At 40.6% G+C, this 21,556-nt stretch overlaps 1 protein-coding gene across 1 annotated transcript in view; it reads left to right on the top strand.

Annotated features, from left to right (window-relative positions):
• LOC122814461 (zinc finger protein 850-like) overlaps positions 1–21,556 on the top strand; it is a 402,252-nt gene that overhangs the window by 93,909 nt on the left and 286,787 nt on the right. Inside the window, exon 3 of the mRNA XM_044087041.1 lies at positions 8,355–8,619. Coding sequence (XP_043942976.1) covers positions 8,355–8,619 — 265 coding nt within the window. The remainder of the gene's footprint in view (positions 1–8,354; positions 8,620–21,556) is intronic.

Here is a 21,556-nt window from a genome sequence, read left to right as displayed (position 1 = left end):
CACATAACTATCTATATCTTCAAATAATGAACTTTACCCTCCCAAGAAGAACAACTGTCCCACATAGGCAGCTGAAAACACAGACCTTAACCAACCTAAATTTGGGATTACCATGCTAAGATATGTTATCTCGCCTGTTCTTCTTGTTACACTAATTGGTGTCTATTCTTTTTTTTTTAACTCTCATTCCCATCCCAGATATGACAAACAATGTGCATGCTTTCAGAAACCATTAATTTTTAGTTTTGGAGAAACACTGCCCTGGCTTTTTATTGTATTATAATCAGCTTGTCTCCATGGAAATGTAAGAAAAAATTGTAGTCCTCAACTACAGACTTTCTAAAGACAAGCTGAATATTTATTGCAAAAAGAAAAAATTGTCATTTTATTCAGTGTTATCTTATTTACTTAAAACTTGTTAATAAATTAAGCCAAGGTTGTTAATACATACATTCACCTATGCAAAAGTAAGAGAAAACACCTCAGGTTTACATATATTATAATCTGTGTACTTTTGTACCCCACCCACCACCTAAACAACCCAAAATCACAGCCTATTAACTTAAACTTGCCTTTGTGTAACCTTTTTTTCCTGTTTTGCATTGTATTACCTACATTTCTTAATATTAAAAGGAAGAAAGAAAAAAGGCAAATGTTTACTTTAGTATTTCCATAATATACGAAAACAACTAAAATGCTTTACTTATAAGAACATGCAATTTATATCATGAAAGGTTTCATAGAAATACTATTAAGAATAGAAACTCTTTTACTTACCTTTCCTCCCCTTACCCTTCCCTCAGAGTCCTTCCAAACATTAATAACATGAAGTGTGGCAAATGCCTTTCGATTCCACACAACTTTAACAAGGTCAACAGAAGTCCACTCTTTCTACTTTTTCTTATACAGCCATATTTCACAAATGTGGTTGATGCTTTGTAGTCTGACATTTATGAACTAATTTCCATATCACTGGTCTTCTTTCTATTCATCTCCATATCCCAGCTCCAGTCTCTTGTCTTTACTAATAAAGTCCTTGGTTCCTTTCTCGTGGCCATATTTGGAGCATACATACGATGTGCCCTTTCAATTAACAGCTACCAGCTACTGCTGTGTAATATCAGTCCAGTTGCTTATTTTTGCCTTCATAAATATTAATATAGTCTGTTCCTTCTAGTTTCTGTGGTACAGCAGAAAATGTCAGATTTTCCCTAAGTGCTCTATCCTCTAAGTGTTCCATTTTTTGAAACATCTGTTCTTGCATAGTATCATACTCAGCCACCTTTTTTTTTAATTTTGATATCTGAGTTTGCAGTTTTATCAGCTTATCTGAATATCTGTTTAAAGCTTCTCCCATTTTCCCAGCCTTTTTGTTATTTAAGTTGATATACTCCAGTGTTTCTTTTATTTTAATCAGTTCTGAGCACATTTGACCCCCTCCCCCCTTCCAGATTACTGGCAACTGTGTCTCACACCAAATCTTCCCATTCAGTGGTTTCTCTTCACATTTCTAGCTGATTTTCTTTCGGGCTCTTGTAGTTTCTTCTTTACTGCAATCCAGGCAGTGTACTTATTAGCCAGAAACTAAATTTACTAAAAGTGACAGAGTTCCTGGCCCTTGTCTTTCAGTTTTTTTTTTTCATATTGGAAGAGCTGAAGCTAAGCTATTGATCAGTGTATGGCCATTTTGGAAAGTCTCCCTTTGTTAGATGCATTATGGTTAGAGCCACTGGCAAAGAAATTAAGGGACTTGGAAATTCAATGATATCATTGGCAGGGTAATCAAGAAAAGATACCTCACAAAGAGGATTACTGGCCAGAAACAGATGCCCTACGCAGACCATCTAAAAAACCCCCAGCTTTACTCCTTCGTATATCGCCTACTCAGAGGTGATCTCTGATAATATACAAAGCTATGTCAAACCCAGAGCTGTTGGACATGCTCCACTTAAAGAAATCCCAATCCCTCCGATCTACACACTCTAGGGACCTAAACCTTGTCACCACAATAAACAGAACATGCTGGTGGGATAGATTCCTGCCCCAGAGACTTCTCATACTCTGGAATAAACTACCTGTCTATATCAAGCAAAGCTCCTCATTAGCACTCTTCAAGAAAAATCTTGATGACTGGATGGGAAATAGGAAATTCACCCCGGGGATCACCTCTGAGGCTCTGCTCGACAGTGGCACAGGAAAATAATTTTCTTGGGTGGCAAAAGCCAGGGTACCTTTTTGGCTGGGCTTGTATAGGCCCCGGGGCTGATAGCGTAGTACCTACCTATGAACCTATAAGATGGCTTTAGTTCAGATGATATTATTTTGTACCTGATAAATCTAAAGCAGGACATTTCAGTGTTGTGGAACATTTTGAGACAGTTTCAAGTCTTTTCAGAATGTGAAATTAATGAAGATAATACAGAGGCTATAGCCATAAATTATGTACCCACTCACAAACTGGATCAGCAATTTTTATATTTATGGGGGACATGATAAGTTGAAGTATTTAGGACTATGGATTAAAAAGGCTTCTGTTATTGCAGCTAAGAATAAGTGGGAGGAGACTAAAAAGATAATATGATGACTGAGAAACTCGAAGCTTGTGTTTATGGACATGGATAGTAAGATACAAGGAGTGAAAATGTTTTAGTTTTATATATGGGTTAGGCATATTTTTTATTAACCAGAGGAGAAATTGAAGGAATTTGTCTAGAAGGAGGAGAGTAAACGGGATATGCTGATTCTTCCAGTAGAACAAGGTGGTTTGGGATTACCTAATATGAAGGGATGTTTAGAACTACACAGTTAAGGCTCGTATACATAACATAAAGTTACAATCCAAAATGGAAAAGGATGATGACACTGGGGTGAGGAGTGCTCAACAAATAAAGTGATTTTGAAAATTTTGATGCAGATCCTTAAGAAGAATAACAGCTATGCAGAATATTATATTCATAAAGTAGCAGAAAGTATTCTAGGAATCACGCCAGCATGACAATGGAGAAAGGAGATTTTGCTAATAGGGTTGATGGCAAGTAGGGATACAGAAAATAGGTAAGAGGGAGCTAAAATTTACTGGAGAAAACTGGCAAAATAACCATTATATTGAGTGCAAATAACTAGAACAAGAAAGGTGATAGAGTGGGATAAATAATCCACACAATCCTGTTGTGGGGAGACACGAAGATGCCAGGCAGGTTGGTTGAAAACATTTTAATCAAAGAGTTTAAACAGACCAGACTGAGTACTTTTATCTGCAGAAGCTTTAAGACTTCATGATGAATTATTTAACAAAGTCCAGAAAATTATCAGGATCTTTGCCTAGAAGTTTTTGCATAGGTATTTTTATACCTATAGCAGACATCAAATAATTTTTCATCAGGTGTTTAGTAAATGTTGAGAGAGATATGGGGAAGAAAGAGGTAACTGGGACCATATATTTTGGGTCTGTAATGAGTTGGCAGCTTTAAAAAATTCTCTGTAGATTACTCTTTCAGAAATATTGGGTGAACAAATGGCTGTAACTACGGAAATGATTGTCTTGACCTGAGACATAAGATCTAACTTGCCTAGATATAGTAAGTCTTTACTATTTATGTATTTATTTTATTTTATTTTACATTTGTTGACCGGGATAGTCTGACTGGATACATGCCCATTTTCAGCGGAGGCCCAGGGAGAAAAGCTCCAAGATAATAATACACATTGAACATTTAGTAAATGCTTGTTTCAGGAAGATTACAGTCATAAGCAATACCAGCATTTAGCACATATAGTACGAACTTATTATAAAACACTTTACAAAACATAACATTATTTTCAAAGTTAAACATACATAACATTACATTCAGGTTTAAGACACACTGAGCAGCAGTTATACAATTGACCCTTCCTGAAATGGAGTGGTAGAAAAAAGTTAGAAGTAGTTGAAGGTAAGGCACCAAAGAAGTAGAGAGGTCACTAGTCAGGGTTAGTGCAAGGACATAACCAATGAGTTTTGAAGTATTTCTTGAGTTTGTTTTTGAATTGAGTTAGTGAGAGTTCTAGGGCCAAGTCAGCTGGGAGTCTCCATATTTTTCTGCCAGAGTTGGCAAACAGGGAGTCCCCAGCTGAGTAGATGGATTTGTATGTTTGAACTAGGAGTCTAGTGGATGATCGCAGTGGCCGGGTACTGGTGTAGGGGCTGATAATATTTTTTAGTGCTGGTGTATTTTCTGGTTGGTAAAGGACTTTTTGTGCCACTATTAGCTGGTTGAACTGCAGTAGGCTTGGCAGTTCAAGCCATCCTAGGCAATTTAGGTTGTGACAGTGGTGTGTCTGGTAGGCTGTGCCGGTAGCAAATCTGGCAATGTGGTTATAGCAGGATGATAGTTTATTAAGATCTGTTTTGTTTAAGTTGGAGAATAGAAGTGAGGCACAGAGAAAAGTTGATAGCAGATGGGAATGGGCAATTGCAGTTCTAGCAAGTGGGGTAAGGAAAGGTTTAATTCTGTAAAGAGAGCCAAGTTTTTTATTAATGGTTTTGATAGGCTGATTGATATGCGCATCAAACTTCAGGTTTTTATCAACTATGACACCTAGTAGTTTAGTTTGGGCTTCTGGGGAGATGATAGTGCCATTGTTAGCAGTTATGTTGAAGGATGGCAGGGGGGTCCTGCATGTGAAGGAGAAGATGAGCAACTTAGTTTTGTGTGGGTTTAGGATTAGATGTTGATTGGAGAGCCATTTTTCCACTGTACTGAAGGTATTTTGGGTTAATATGAATAAAGTAGCTGGTAAGGTGTCAGAACAAATCAAGGTGGAGTCATTTGCATATTGAATGCAGGTAGCATCTGGGATGACTGAATGAAGGTCGTTGATAAATATGGAGAAAAGAACGGGTCCTAGTTTCAAGCCTTGGGGGACTCCTAATTTTATGGGTAGGAGAGATGATAACTTGTCCTGCCATAGGACTGCCTATTGCCTGCCCTGCAGGTAGGATTGAAACCATTGGAGTGCATGGTTATTTAAGGAGAAGGCCTTTAAGGTATTTATAAGCATTTTGTGATCAACCTTGTCAAATGCCTTGGATAGATCTAGAAGGAGTGCTGAGAATAGTTTATTATTATTGCGGTTATGGTTAATAATGTTAGAGAATGAGAGGAGGGAAGAAGTAGTACAGTGGTGTGGCTTAAAGCCATGCTGAAAGTTGGACAACAGCTTGTTCTGTGTAAGGTAGTGCATGAGCTGTATGTGTACAAACTTCTCCATAATTTTAGCTAGAGGTGACAAAATAGCTATGGGTCTAAACTTTGACAGGTCAGTGGAACTGCCTCCTTTATGGATAGGTATGACATGGGAGATTTTCCATATAGTGGCTACAGTAGCTTCAGATATAGCTCTGTTGATCAAGATTGAGATGAGGTATGCTATGGTATCAGCAGCCTTTTGCAGATATTCTGCTGGGAGGAGGTCGGCAGCCAGGGTGGTGGGTCTTAGTTTCTTAAGTAGGGCATGAAGAAGTTGAGTAGGAACAGGTTGGAAGGTAAAGTATGTTTGGGCACTGGGTGTGACTAAATTAGAATTAGAGCCATTGGGAGAGAGTTGACTGGCTAGAGACTGGATAGTCTCTGTGAAGAAGCTGTTGAAGTTATTAGCAATGTCTACTGGGGATTTTTGTTGGGAAGCTGAGGGGGGTGGAGTGGCGTTTTGGCCTGGTTGGAGTAGTTTGTTTATTCCTGCCCAAAACTTTTGAGGTTTGTTTTGGTATTTTTGCAGTAGATGGTAGTAGTGGTTCTTTTTGTCTAAGGTTATGGATTTTTTGGTGTCATTCCTTAGTTGTCTGAATCTTAGTTGATCAAGTGGGGCTTTTGTTTTTCAGTAGGTGGCCCATGCTTTGTTTCTGAGTAGAATTTTGGTTTTGGTATCTTTAGAAAGCCATGGTGCAGTATTAACTTTGGTTCTAATAGAGCGGCTGGGAGCATGGGAGTTAAGAATAGCAAAGAATTTGGTGTTAAAGTATGCTACTGCTTCATCTAGGGGGAGACTTGTAGTACTGACCAGTTGCATGCCTTAAGTTCATTTTGAAACTTGGTGAGAATAAAATTCTTGTTGTTTCTTAATATATATATATATCTATAGGTGGGTTGGTAGGAGCAGTCTACTTTGAGTTTGATTACATAGGTGAGACGGTGGTCACTTAGGTCATCAGGCAAAGTGCCTGATTTATAAGATTGAAGATGTGTATTGATGAGTATCCAGTCTAGGGTAGTTTCCTTATTATTGGGTTTTCCTGTCCTGGTGGGGGAGGTTATGATATGAGTAAATCCATAGAGGTTTATGTGGGTTGTGGGGGTTTCACAAGAGCAAGTGTTCAAGTCAATGTTGAAATCCCCAAGAACAATTGTTTCTTGGGGGGTAGATATTGGATAACCAATATAAGAAGTCTTCTAAGGTTTCTGTGTTCCTCCCTGGGGGAATGTCGACACAGTCAATATTTACATTTTTGTTTTTGTTCATTTGTAGTTTTGAGATAAGAATTTCAGCATTATTGAACTGGGGTGGATGTTGGGTGTCTTTGCTGACAGATAGGGTAGACTTGTAAAGTATGGTTACCCCACCACCCTTTCTGGTGTTACAGTCTAGTTGAAACATACTATACCCAGTTGGAAGAATCTCATGGTCCTTGGTTACAGGCTTTAATCACGTTTCTGTTAGGCATAGTATATCTGGGGAATGAACAGCTAAGAGGGCATGAAGGTGCTGAGTTTTGTTATTTATGCTCCCAATGTTTAGATGGCAGGCCAGCAGTGAGTTAGGTCTATTTGTTGGAGCTATGGTGGTAAGGGATATAGTAGGGGGATTAGGGTCAGCAGGTGGGGATAGACCAGGGTTTGGATGGATGTCACCTTCCTTTGTGAGGTTGTAGTGTATCCTGAGTATGCGTTTTAAGAGTTTGAATAAAGCTTTGTAATAGTGCCTAGTTTTAGGACTAATGTAACTAGGTCTAGTAAGATGGTAGTATTTAGGGGTTAAGGAGGTAAGCATGAGGGAGGTGAGTAAGGGTGCATTATTATCTGTTGTAGATGGGATGGATGTTTGGAATTTAGGGTAGTGGAAAACTGGGTGATCCTGATATTCATAGGCAGTTAGAAGATGTGGGATGAGTAACAGGGGTACAAGTAGAGTTATTAAGACTATTTTGGGTGATAGCATACCTACTGAATGAGACTTGAAACTCAGGCAAAAAGAATAGTAGAGTTGGAGGACTGGTGGTATCAGGTGGAGGGTGGTGCTGTTGAGTGACAAGTTGTTACTGATTAGTTTAAAAAATTGGGGTTTGGTCTAGTACCAATAAATGTAGCAGCACCAGGGATGAGAGGAATTTGGGGGCAGGGTAAGGTGTGAAGCAGGGATGAACCAATGCCTGAACTAAGTTGTAGCAGTTTAACCTGTATGAGGAAAGAATGGTGGGGTGGGGAAAAGAGAAGGCAGTAGGAGTGGTAAGAGGGAGACCTCGATTGACTCAAGACACTACACTGGAGGTAAGTTGAATGTAAGGGCCTAAAATCTGCACTCAACACTTTAATTTTACTTATGTGTTTGGCAGGAAAGACAGACCAACAGTATACAATGTTGAAGATTATTACAGGGGTTACTTATTCAAATGTCAGACAAGTAAGTAAAACTTTCAACAAGAATCTATGTCTGAGTGTTAGAAAGCCAGAAAGGTACAAATTATACCTGTAAAAATTAGGGTCAGAGAGACAAATGTAAGAGTCAGTGTACTTTAGGTGCAGGGGAAGGAGGCAAACACTCAAGTAGAAAAGAGCCCTATGGCTGACCAAAATAGTCATTTGCTTAATTACACAGCACTGTAAGAGAAAGCTTAACAAATGCTTTTTATATGCGTAACCTACTCTGATTAATTGCTGGGAGAAACAATTTATGTTATGGTGGCCAATTGCAATTACGGTTCCATACCAGCCTCCTCACTCAGGCATAGGGTTTGTGGCCTCGTGGCCTTCACAGAGTCACCTTCCTCAATTACCCGTGTTAGTGAAAATAGCAATGCAGCACATTTACAAGCCGTGGCCCCTACGTGCAATGCAACTCGTTCCACCAGCGTGGGGTCAGCCATCTGATTCCTCAGGTGGGGCGTGGTGAAATTCCCTTGCCGCAAAAAGTGGATTAGAGGGGCAGGATGTTGTGCACTACGGGAGCCATAAAGGCTTAGCCGAAGCACTAACGTTTACACAGCTGAAGCCAGCCATCTAGCATTTTTGAGCAGCCACCTTTTTGCTACCAGCAGCAGCCAAAGCCCAGCCAGAGCAGCCAGCCAGCCAATACTTGACCAGCCCATTCTTTTTCTCCAGCCAGCCCAGCCAGCCAGCAGCCCAGGCCAGCCAGCTCAGCAAGCCAGCCCCAGCCCCAGCAGCCAGCCAGCCAGCAGCCAGCCAGCCCCCAAAGCCAGCAGCCAGCCAGCCCCAGCCAGCAGCCAGCCAGCCAGCCAGCCAGCCAGCCAGCCAGCCCCAGCCAGCCAGCAGCCAGCCCCCAGCCCAGCCTAGCCATACAAGCGCCAGCCCAAGGCCACCAAAAGCAGGATGCCAGCTGGCCAGCCAGCAGGAAGTTGAACAGCTAGTTTGTATTACATAATGTGGCTAAGTACATAGATAATTTGTAAGTTTTGCGGTGTTTTTAGCAAGATGGGAATTGTGGCTTTATGTTTTAATAATTTGAATAGATATTTTGTGGTTTTAAGTTTTGTTTAAAATGGGAAGATGGTATATTTTTGATTTTTTGAGTACTAGTTTAAAATGGATGTGGTATTATGGTTTGATTTTTAATGTGCAGTGGTTAAATCTGTGCAGTGGTAAGTAGATATGTTTGTATAGTGGTTTTAAATATATTTTGAGTTGTTTATATATGTTTGGGGATATGATTAGTATTGTTTGAATTTGATACTTTTAGGTTATTATTGGAAGTTGAGTAGTAGTTTTTGTTTGTGTAAATTATAAAGTTGTTGTTTTTAATTGTTGTATTTCTTGGCTATAAATTTATAATTTGCATTCTATGTTTGTCGTTTCTCTTTAGTGATTTCTGTTTTATTCAGAAAAAATAGTGCTGCATAATTTTTTATTTTGGATAATAAATATTACAATTTAAATTATTTTACTTCATTTTAGACTACTGTTCCTATTCCTGTATGTTCCTGTTAGTCCTTATCCATTATATGTTTTAGCTTAACCTATGGGGGTAATTTATGTAATTTATAATTATATATATATTCTATTAGGTACATATTGCCAATGTTTTCAAGCTGTTTTTTTATATTTTTACATTTAACTTAAATGTGTGCATTTTATTTTTTAAAATTTTTAAAAATGTTATGTTGCTTTTAATGTAATATGAATGTGGTGTGTCTTGGGCCTGTTTATTACATGTTTTGCATTGCTTTATTGCTATAATTATTCTTAATGTTGTTTTTGAGAGATAAAATGCATGGAGTCATCTACTATTACATTGTTTACTTTATTCTTCTGCAAAGTATTTTAAAGTTTAAAATGTTTATTATTGATTTTTTTTATTTTTTTTGTGGATGATGCTGCTCAGAAGTTAATGCAATGTATTTGAGATTGTGCTAAACCATGTCGTTCCTTTTATTTAAATGGTTTGTTTTTTCAGAATACTGTAATGTCACAATGTTGCATCCATAACTAATACTTGCAATCCTGTAGACACCGTTATTCAAGAGCTGCAGTATGTTAATGTAGGTAAATGTGAAGTTCAACTAGGAAAAGAGAAAAGAAGAGATTCTAGGGTAAGCATTAAGGCAGCAACAGGCAGTTATTTTATAATAGTACATTCAGAAAGTTTTTTGCGGGGGATAAAGTAGCCCACTTCAGAATGGATTAGGATTTATAGCTAAGAAACCTTAGCAAGAGAGCAATGCAATAAATAAACACTTGTCAAATTTTAAAGATGTACCAGTAAAACTAAATCAATCGTTCACAATTGTACAACTGGAAAATTGTCAGTAAGAGCAATTCAGATGATGCTAGCACAAGTTATTCAGGTCATAAAAACACTTCTTCAATGTGTGTGTGCAATTTAAATATTAAAAATATATGCAGCAAGTAGTAGCTCTCATTATACACTTTCTCTAGGTACAGGTTCAGTTTAAACACAGATATTACCACAGAAATTCAGTAAAGTCATTAGCTACTTATAGAGCTTCTGCAACAAAAATAGAACAGTCTGTGCAGAATCAGAATGTGGCATCAGGTCATTCAGTTACACAAAAAACAGTAAAAATCCATACAATTAAGAAATTTACACTGAGTCACACAAGGGGGGGGGGATCCTAAGCACCTAGATTTGAAAATGATGCCTGTACTAAGTTGTAGCTGTTTAACCTGTTTGAGGAAAGAGGGGAATGTGGGGGAAAAGAGAAGGCAGTAGGAGTGGTTAGAGGAATACCCTGATTGACTCAAGACACCACACCAGAGGCAAGTTGATTGTAAGGGCCTAAAATCTGCACTCAGTGCTGTAATGTTACTTGCACTTAGCACTTTAATTTTACTTATGTGTTTAGCCGGAAAGACAGACCGACAGTATACAATTTTGAGGATTACTACAAGGGTTACTTGTTCAAATGTCAGACAAGACATTAAATTTAATTGTGTTGGCTGCCACAAAAACAAATACTGGAAAATGGAAACTAAAGTCTAAACCAACTGTATTCAAAGTACTGAATATTATAAAAGAGATAAAACAACTGGAAGAGGGACTTGTTAGAAAAGGGAAGGAGAAAACTACATAGAAATATATGGAAATTGTTGGAACAACACATGCAGACTCATGGCAGTCAGACTCCAGCCTAAAGATAGGGCAATATTCATAAGCTCTGCCAATACCCTACAGCAGGTTGAGATCTGAGGAAAAGAGAGCATTCAGACAGCAATTGCAGGACCTATTAGATAAAGCAGGACAACATGAATTGATATTGATAGTGGGTGACCTGAATGCACATATTGGGTCAGACAGAAATGGATATGAGGACTGACTGTTCCCACATGGGTGGAGCAACAGGAATAAAGAAGTCAAGGACATTCTACTCTTCTGTATGATGAATGTCTTGATAGTAGCCAACACATGGTTCAGAAAGTGAGACAGTCACAAGATCACATACAAGAGTGGCCAACATGCAAGTCGGGCAGACTTTCTCTTAGTAAGGAAAGGGTACTGGGATAGAATCAGTGATTGCAAAGTCATCCCCAGTGAAACAGATGGCCCTCAGTATAAACTACTGGTTGCTGCAATTAGCTGCAAGCTGTGGTAAGAGAAGGCTCTAAGGTCAACAAAGGTCAGGCAGAAGACCTAGGAGTTGACATGAGAGAAAGCACAGCAGTTCAAAAAATTACTCAGGCCTCTAGCACCTCAAGAAGATGACAAAATAAGTGGAGCTGAAGAAGAATGGCAGTGCCTCAAAACAGCATGTGCGAGGACTACAGAACAGTTGTGGAGTGGAGCCAGGTATGGAAATAAGGTACATAAGGAATTTGGTGGTGAAATGCAGAAGACCAGGAAGTCGTCAAAAGAAAGGAGGAGTGCAGGGAAAAAGTGGGAGATGGAAAGGATGGACCCGGCTAGGAAGGAATACTGGTTGGCTAACAAACAGGTTAAGAAAAGAGTTACACTAGCAAAGAACAAGACATCAGAGGCACTCTACCAATTTTTGGAAATTAAGTCAGTAGATGGCACAAAGAAACTATATCAGGTTTTAAGGCAAAGACAGAAATATAAAGAAGATAGTCAGATACACTTCATAAGGGATGCCAGCAGCAGCCTTCTCACCAATCCACAGGATATCAAAGGCAGATGGAAAGAGTACTTCCAGCAGCTTCTGAATGAAAAGAAAAAAAAACAGACACAGCCTGTGGTAAGAAAAGAGGAGGAGTCCAGCCAAGTAAGAACAGCACTAAGGAAAATGAAGTCAGGGAAAGCAGCAGGCTCAGATGAGGTCACAGCAGATATGATAAACATGCTGGGTGAGATGGGGAGAAATGGCTCCTGAGGGTCCCCATAGCACTGTAGAGAGAAAGTGTATCACAGATGACTGGCGAGTAAACATACTAGTTCCAGTGTTCAAGAACAAGGGAGTATTCACAAATGGGGCAGTACAGAGGTATCCAACCCTTGTCAAATTGCATGAAGGTTCTAGAGAGGGTGATTGACGACTATGCAGAGTAGTAGAAAGTAAGATGGGAGATGAGGAGTTCAGATTCCGATCAGGATACAGCATGACTAACGTGATGTTTGTAGTGCGACAGAGAGTTAAGAAGCTAGAGATGAAGAAATCCAACTGGGCATTCCTAGACTTGGAAAAAAATCTTATGAGAAGGTCCAAAGAAAGCTGATTTGGGCAGTCCTGTGGTGGTTCAACATCCAAGAAATACTGGTAGGGTTCAAGCTATTTACAAGGACCCAGTGATTCAAGTACACACAGTGTTCAATCTCGCAGAGGGATTCCTAGTGGGGGAGGGAGTGTTCATCTCTGAGCCCACTGCTGTTAATACTGGTGGTCTGCTACATTAGCAAACAGGTCAGAGGGGACAGATCAACAAAGTGCTTTTATGTAAATGCTGTGGTGTTACAGGCAGGCTGTTAGTAATAACTTCAGCAAAGGATAGGGGAATAGAATGCAAAAGTGAAGGTACATGGGATGAAACAGAGTACAGATAAGATGGTTATAATGGCAGCAAATGGGTAAAATCAGAAGAAGATGAGAACTGAGATAGAAGGGAAAATAGCTGAACAGGTTAACAACTTTAGGTATCTGGGAGAGAAGGCTGAGGAGAAGGGAAGTCTGAATGAGGAGGTCAAAGCTAGAATTAGGGGGCCTGCAGTTAACTGGCACAGAGTTTCAGGTGTAATATAGGACAGAGGAATGCAGAGGAATGCCAAAGAACTGAAAAGTAAGGTGTATAAAACATTGGTGTGGCCAGAACTACTGCATGGTACAGAAACCTGGGCAGTAAAGGCAGAGCATTTGAGGAAGCTGGAGATGATTGACATGAAGCACCTGAGATGGATGTTAGGATGCACACAATGGGATAGATGTGGAAATGACATAAGAGCAGAAGCCAAAGTTGCTCCAATAGCAGAAAAGGTCAAAGACAACAAATTACTGTGATTCAGGCATATGTGCAGAAAAGCAGAAGACAATTTGGTGAAAAAGATTTGGGACAAATAGGAAGAAGGCAACAGGAAATGATGTAGTCCAGTAGAGAGGTTGATGGATTTTGTGACAGAAGACCTGAGTTAGTCAGGCATGAGTGTTGATGAAGGTAGCAGAATAGCACTGAATAGGGAGAGATGGCAACAGTTGACAAGGTACCCTGACTCCTTGTAGAAAATGGGGATTGATGATGATGAATATATGAAAAATAAGGTTCAGGTGAAGTTTAAGGGAGGGCAGGAATTCGGCAATTTATGTAATATTGTACTGATGATAGTTACAAAGGAAAGGTGTTTGTAAATGGAAAAAATGTTAATACGGTTTGTTTTCTTTTCTTCTAATGTATGTTTGCCTATGTCTTAAGTGATAATTTAATAAAGGTGTTAAACAACAGGGGTAGATGACTCAGTTGCACTATTGTTGATTTTTTGTGTTGCAAAGAAAGTTCACAGAAACCTAGAAGCTTGAAATATGTCTTATTTATTCCTTGTGGCAAGTGAACTTGTTGAGAAGCTTGTGTGTTGCATTCCAACTTTGCTGGGGAAGCAACGTCAATAAGTATATAACTCTTCAAAAATGGCAGCGGTTAGAGAAAAGTGAGTAATTATTCACATAAAGAATTTATAATTTATTAGACATTTGTTCTTTGCAAAATGCAAAGATCCCACACAGACTATAGATGCTGGTATTATTGTGTTAAAGAATAGAGCAAAGGATTGTGAATTTGTGCTTCCACATTATTTTCCAGTAATTTATAGAGTAATTTGTTGTAAAAGCAGTGAAGAAAAAATAGGGACATTAAAAACAGACATAACCTTATCAAAAACTGTAGGTTTGTGGGGAACAAACTAAATCACCAGCACACATTTGGCGGTCAGTAAAAGCTGATGAGAGTAATGTAAGATAACATGGGAGTATAATAATAAGGCAAGGATGAGAAACAGAAACAATGTGCTGTGAAAGCAGTGGATATGAAATAAAGCCATAACAGGATCTAAGACGGAGGAAAGAATAATTGCATGATTTTAATTCAGACTTACAGTAGGTATTGCAATATAAATGAGAGGAGGAGGAGTTGGCTTGAATGTAATCAAGACTAAGAAATATGTCTCAGAATTAATATGTTGCATGTAAATATGAAAATGAACAGCACCAGCAAACAGATCTGATATTGTGAAAGTGAAAAATCCAGATAATTTGAAATCTAAAACTTGAAATGAAACATTAACGTGTGATTGTAGGGCTGTGTTTTTGAATGGAATACTGAGAATTAGGGGACTGAATGTTGTACTTAAACCAGACACAGATGAAAACAGTAACATTTCTGAAGATAATTTTTAACAGCTGGGGCTAGATTGTAGTGAAGAGAAAGATATATACAATTGTTGGCTATTCTGGCCACAGAGTGGCACCATTTTTTCAAAAGTTGATGATATAAATAGAAAATATCTGAAGTGTAAACTACTTTCAAACAAAAACATTTAAAAAGTACATTTTGTTAGCATTTTAAGTCATAAGCCTTATGAGAAGCTAGTAGTGACAAAAATCATAGTGCAATAAAACTAAAACCACATATTTAGATACTCAATTACACAATCACAGGGACACAATGTACACTCTTCCATATTTCAGCAATGATGCCCTGCATGCCTGCACTGGTTTATTCACAGGCTTAGGAAGTTTGACAGGAAAATATCCTACAGAAGCAAAATCTGATGAAGCACCAGTGATGTTTGTTCTTGGAAAAAAGACACTGCCTGAGCTTCCATCCCTCTGAGGAGTAAAGTCTTCGACTTGCCTTTGGTTTCCTACATCCTGACCAGCCTTCCAGACAAGCCCATATCTCACAACTCCCCAGAAGCTCTAGATCTAGAAGCAGTCCAACAATCCTATCTGCCATCCAGAGAATTAGCAAGTCCAAGCATCAAAAGCAGCCAGACAGGAGACTCTCCCCAATCACACAGGCTATCTCCTAGCCAAAGGAAGCATCTCTCTCACAAAGGATAATCCAATGGGTAACCCCATATATCACATGACATATGGGAGACAGAAGCCCCTCAAACATCTTACAAATCGATTAGATGGGACTCCCGGTTCCTTTGAACACACTACATGGACAGCTATACAGTGGACATAACTCTAACATGTAACGCTAACTGTAGGACATAACTAGAATGTAAGATGTGAAGTGCATCCCTAACGTGCGGATGTCTATACTTGGTAGCCCCGTGACGTATTATGTGTGGTGTGGAAAGATGTTCTATCCTTGAGACATTTACCATGTCCTGTCCTATCCTTGGAGACCTTGTCCAAGAGCTATTAGTGATGATAGTGTCTGGTAATGAGCACGTGGCTATACTGGAGGTAAAAATGTCAAGGAATGGGAAGAAGCATTGATTGTATACATGGGGATTTAGCGATTTAAATGTTATACAGTGGTTTTGGTTTTAGAATTTTAATGTTTTGCAACACAAATGAATTATTTTCAGCAGTCATTTAAGTATTGATTGTTTTATTATTTTAGCTTTGGTCCCGTGTTTGCATAAGATTTAGCTGACTTACATGATCCAACTTGTCGGTTTAAGAAATATCGAGCCTGCTCTTTGTTGAAAAAGGTATGCAGCATATACTACTCTTGTTATCTCTATGGTTTTGAAATTGGGAGTTCTATAGACTGGTTAATATTGTACTGAAAAACCTGTACAGGTGGAAAGAAAGGTGGTATTTCAAAGAAAAAAACTGTCTAGGTGGAAGTGTAAGGTAAAAGGTGGTCCGACGAAACACCTGCCTTCAGTTCTGAGACTCCACGCTAGAGGCATGACGCCTGGCATTTTATGGTCTAAAGAACTTTAGGAGGCATGAACAAGGTTAAAGGTGGGAGGTGGTCGAAGGGTCAGTCTGACAGGAAATTCCTGACATGGAAGGTTTAAATCGAAAGAAGTTCTGAAGAAAGGGGGTTCAAAATGTGGCAACTCTCACCAATATGTGATAATGGAAGAACCTGGAACCTGTACCTAAGGAAGCAGTTCTCTGCGGAAAAACTATGATGCGAATTAGAAGAAGTGTAGAGGAGCTAGGAAAAGGATGGATACAGAACCCTGAAATTTTATGTTAAGTTTTTGACTAAATAGCCCTTATATAGAGCTAGTCCCAGGACTTTCGTGAGAAACAACTAGGATGGAGATGCTTATGACTAGGAGATGTGAACTGCTAGGTAGGGAAGTTTGAACTGTGGACTAGATATGAACCCTGCTGGGGAAGTGGAGGAACTCACCTGGCTACTTAGGAGAGGGGAGAGCTATATTTCCAGAACTCGAGGTTGTAAGGCTCATGTAGTCAGGAAGGGGAACCATATTGACGAATCCCTCCTTTCCTACAGTGATGAGAAGAAACTGGGAATATGAGGAAGAAATCAGAATCCATAGGGAGTAGTGGAATCCAGTTCCTGGCTCTCTAGGCCAATTGAAATCTAGGGGAATTAATGGCAGACATTGGAAAGGCATATGAAGGACAAGGGCATTTCCAGAGAGCACAGTCTATCTGTGTAATCTGGAGTAGATGGAGCACCCTGTACAAACATTTCAAGACAACACTGCCTGAACAACAAGGGACCACTGCTGAGGAAGTCTGAAATTCGGGCCAATGACCCGTGAGGTAACAGGATGGGCATGCAATGATTGTACCACAGGAAAGCAACATGTGGACTGTCCCTCTAAGCAAGCATCAAAGAAGACGACTCTGTATACCTGCCCATTGCCCTGGTCTCTGCCAATTGTTTATGTACTTGTGACCCTGGATCCCCACACCTGTTTTGTTTATTAACGGTTTACAGTAAGAGGGTTTAATGTCTAGAATACTGCTGTCACTGCTAGGTAGAGTGTGAGAGGTTATATGTAGAGTGGAACACTGCCTCTTGTATTTGAACTGCCCTGTTCCCAGAGTGGAACAAGGCCTCCACATATCTCCTCTTCCCTGAAAACTCCCCCCCACCTATCAGGGTAAGCGTCGTGGTTATTGTGGCTGTTGGAATGGGTAGAATGAACCGACTGACCCAGGTGGAGGTTCACAAGTGCGCACAGACCCTGAGAGGAGTTAGTAGGTCTCTGCACCACCTGAAGAAGCACCACGTGCCAGGTTGTTATCCTCATGTGTGGAGCTGCCATTAGGACAAGATCAGCGATTGACCTCAGTGCAGATACTACCTGTTGAGGTTTGGCCGAAGCTTTGCTGACACTCAAGAAGTGGGAGTTCTTGTTTTAGTTTGCCGGTAAGTTTACTTGGGCATTTAGAAGGCAGTGTTGCCTGAAGGGGGTTGAATCGTTTGTCAGTACTTTTTTAGTAGTGTCTCCGTTATAGGAAAGACAGTGTAAAGGCGATAATACATACTTTTAGGAGAACCGAGGCCGATAAGTTTATGGATATCGATAAGTAGCTCTAATTTCTAGTAAGTCTAAGGTGGCTTGAGTGGAGGCTGAAACACCGAGAGTCACTGCTGAGTGAGCAGTCGTCCATCGTGAGGCATTTCTAAGGCTGCCACAGTCTTTAAGGTGTCCTGGGTGAAGCCACCAAGGCTGCATTTGACTAGCCCCAAGGGCTAGTCAGGTGGTCAAGGGCAGGCGTCTGGCATTGAAGTGGTGAAGCCAAGCTTGGAGATCTGAGTCTCTGGTCCACCCATCCCTCTTGTGGGTGAGGATTGGACAGTTTCTATGGAATGATGTCATTCCTCTTCAAGAACTAATCCTAGATGATGGAGATCTAAGATCATTCCATCGAGGCGTCCTTTGAACGAAAAGAAAAGTTTAAGAAGTTCCTTGGACTCCTCAAGACGTGGTTGATCCTTCTGGTTTTTTTCGAGCAGCCTGAAATTCTACCTTCGAAAGCTTCGAGCATCACAAATTTGTCTAGCTGTTTTCTTACCTGAGGTAGTTGGAAATTTTCTTTGTTTCAGTGGTGTTTTTTGGAAGGGATTTACTAGTTGATCTGAAGTAATTTCTTAAGTAGGCTTAGAGAAGAGGCTGGCCTCTGCCAGTTGGCCGAAAGAGCAGGTTTTTCCGTCTGCCGCTCAGGGACAGGTTCTGCAGCTAGGGGGTAGCCCCGTTCAGGAGGTTTTATCCCCTTCAGCCTTACGCGGCGTCCCTGTTTTCTGCCTCCCTCTCTGCCTTAGGGGTACCACCTGGTTGATCTTCCTTCTTCCCTGATCCTCTGAACCAACATTTTACACCTCGTCTATTGGGGAGCACCCTTTGGAGAGTACTCTTCGGGATCCACATGGACCACAGTTCCTTGTCCGCCACCAGTGAGAGTCTCAACCTGAGGTCCCCAAACGTTTGGGCCACGTGCTGCATTTCCCTAAGTTTGGCGGTTTCCTCCTGAGAGCACAGCAGTGAGGAATCAAAGCAGCAGAGCAATCCATGATTGTGCAGCTCTCATCCGTATTGAAGTGGCTGCACTAAGTTCATGCCCTCTGCCTGCATGGAAGAGGGGTGGTGAGCAATGATAATTTTATCTGATGGGTTGCTCCTGACTTGAGAGCTGGACTATCTGAATTAGCCGCATCTTGTGAAGGGTGTTAATGTTCTGAGTTTGGCCAGTAGTTTAGCAATGCATGGAAAAATCCCTGGGGGTATCTCGCTCCCACATCTGAAAAATCCCTCTGAGAAAAAAATAAATGGATCTAAAATGTTTAGAAGACCTAGGAAAAAAATCCGGCTCTGCTAAAACCAGGAGAAAGGCCGATCTCAACTCCCTTCATGCGATTCCTTCTATCTTAAAGGTGAATGAACTCCTTTTGGATCTTAGGTAGATTCCTTGCCATCCAGATTGTTTGGTTATCTTGGGTGAAGGTTCAGAGTTGTTTATCTTAGGGGTTCATCTCCACTTTGGTCACCTCCTAGGTGAATGCTAATCAAATCAGCACTCCTCCCAGCCCGACTCGTCCTCAGAGGGGCTCTCAGACTGCCACCACCCCCTCCAAGCGGTTGAGCCCCAAAGGGCTAGCAACTGCACATCGTCCTCAGGAGGTCTGGGAATGGAATGTCTGCAATCCTGGTTCGGGTGTCTCCAGGTTCCTGACTCTGTCCATCATCTATGTGGGTCGATTGCACCCCCATTTCCTCACTGTGGTCGAATGTGGGCCCTGAGATTCCCTCCAAGGACATGGGGGCCTCATGCAGGGGCTTTTTCTGGAAGACTCCAGGAACAGGGGGTGGTGGTGCAAACAGGAAGAGGGGCTGGGCTCTGGGGTGAATGGGGGGTGCAGGGATTAGTGTGGAAAATGGACTTGTGGGTGCAGAAAACGAAAAAGCCCCCTGTGGGGAAGATGGCGGGCCCCTGGTTCCTCAATAACATCGCAAAGCAAAAGCTGGAGACCCCTGGCTGAGCTCCACCCCCCAGGGAGCCTCAGAAACCAAAGTGTGCGTGAGCTCCCCAGAACCAAGTGGGCCCAGGGATGTGCCGATGATGGAGTCCGAGGGTTGGCTGCGAGGCAGGTCGGTATGACTCTCAGTCCTGTCCACAAATTAGACTGCCTAAACTCCCCCCGAAAGGACGGCGGAATCTGAGTCGAAATTGCCACTTTCTATCCGCGGGTCCGACGCTCTGCCACCCGATCAGATGGGTCTCAACGGCACCGGGGCCGAGATGGAGAGGGGATCAGTTTCATTATACCGTTGGAGATATGAAGGGCCTTCTAGTTCGATACCAACTGGGAGAAAGGCATGATACCTTGTAGGAGTTTGCTCAAACATCTTGTTAACCTGGAAAGGGTCTGTGTGATGCCATCAAAGGTCTGACAGATCCACCAAGAGGCAAGGGATAGCGACTGAAGAAGAATGGGCGGTGGTGATAGTTCCGACTGCAGGGATCCAGTTGGTGGCAGGTTCAAGAGAAATGTTCCATCGGGAGATCTGTGGAAAAGAAGGCGAACCCGAATTAAGTAATCGGGCGATAAGCGAACCCTCCGATAATTCGGGCTCGAGAGATGAAGCCCGATCCCGACGGTCACAGGCCTCTTGAAGAGGCTGGCTCTTGAAGTGATCCTCCAAAAAGAAAGGCTGGCTGGCTGTCTGCATGACCCTCCCAAAAAAGGAATGACACAACATAGAGTAACTAACTGAAGGAAGAAGGGTGGACACACTCTGGAAGGGAAGAGATGAACGCAGTAATGGACGTTCTTTTGCCCACACTGACATCTTTAAAACCCATTTTGTTTTTTCAGACATTGTGTACAGTAATAATAATAATAATAAATTATAGTAATAGGGATAATATAAATAAAAAACACAAAAAAAAAAAAAAACAAGAAAAAAAAAAAAAGGTAGGCAGAAAAAGGAAAAGAAGAAAAATGGGAATATATATATATACACACACACACACACACACACACACACACACACACACACACACACACACACACAGCACACACACACAGTAACTACACTAGAACAAAATTTGAATTCTTATCTGAAGAAATCAACAACAACTCAGCTCAATTTTCCTCTGGTCCGAGCTCTCCTATTCTGTTCCAGATTGATCCAAGCCCAGCTAGATCTGAGTAATGGCAGGGAGGATTGTGGGATATGGGCTTCTCTGTCTCTGAGCTGAGATTCAGAGCTTTGCAGACGGCAGGACAGAGGATCGACGATCTCCGTGTGTAAGAACAAATGGCGAGATTGAACACTCTTACATTTACAAAACTTAGAAAAATATTAATTATATTAGAAATGCTTTGAATTTTTGTTATGAACTTTGTAAATAGCATGTACATACTTTCATGCGATTGTTAATAAATAATTGTGTATATGATTTTATTTGATTCTAAAACAAAACAATAAAGTTTAAAAAAAAAGAAAAAAATACCTTTATTCTTCAAAAGTAAAGGAGAAACATGAAGTGAAGAGAAGAGAAACTTTGGGTGTCATTAAGAAAAACATTACAACCAAAAATGGACCAGTTGTATAAGACAATGTTTACATTTATATTAAACTAGATGCTCTTAATAGAGTGAATAAATACACTGCTTACAACTGAAGACAAGCAGACTGCCATCAAGTATGCTACCAGCATCTAAGCCTTTTATTTGTAATGAAGGAAAACGTATGCATGCACACAAGAAGCATTACAGTTCAACAATTAAGAAACACACATGACAAAGCATTAAACTTCAACAATTAGGAAACACACAGATATGAAAACAGTGGCTTCAAAAGCATGTTTTGAGGAACTATCAACTCATAAATTAGTTCTTCTTAAACAAGACTCAAGGAAACACACTATAAAGAAAAGTTTATTTCCCACCGTAGAGTACACCTTACAGTCATCATTAACATAGACACATAA

Source organism: Protopterus annectens, chromosome 10.part0 (genome assembly GCF_019279795.1).
Source record: "Protopterus annectens isolate FY-2018-M chromosome 10.part0, PAN1.0, whole genome shotgun sequence".
Classification (NCBI taxonomy): Eukaryota; Metazoa; Chordata; order Ceratodontiformes; family Protopteridae; genus Protopterus; species Protopterus annectens.
This window is presented reverse-complemented; position numbering and strand designations above follow the sequence as displayed.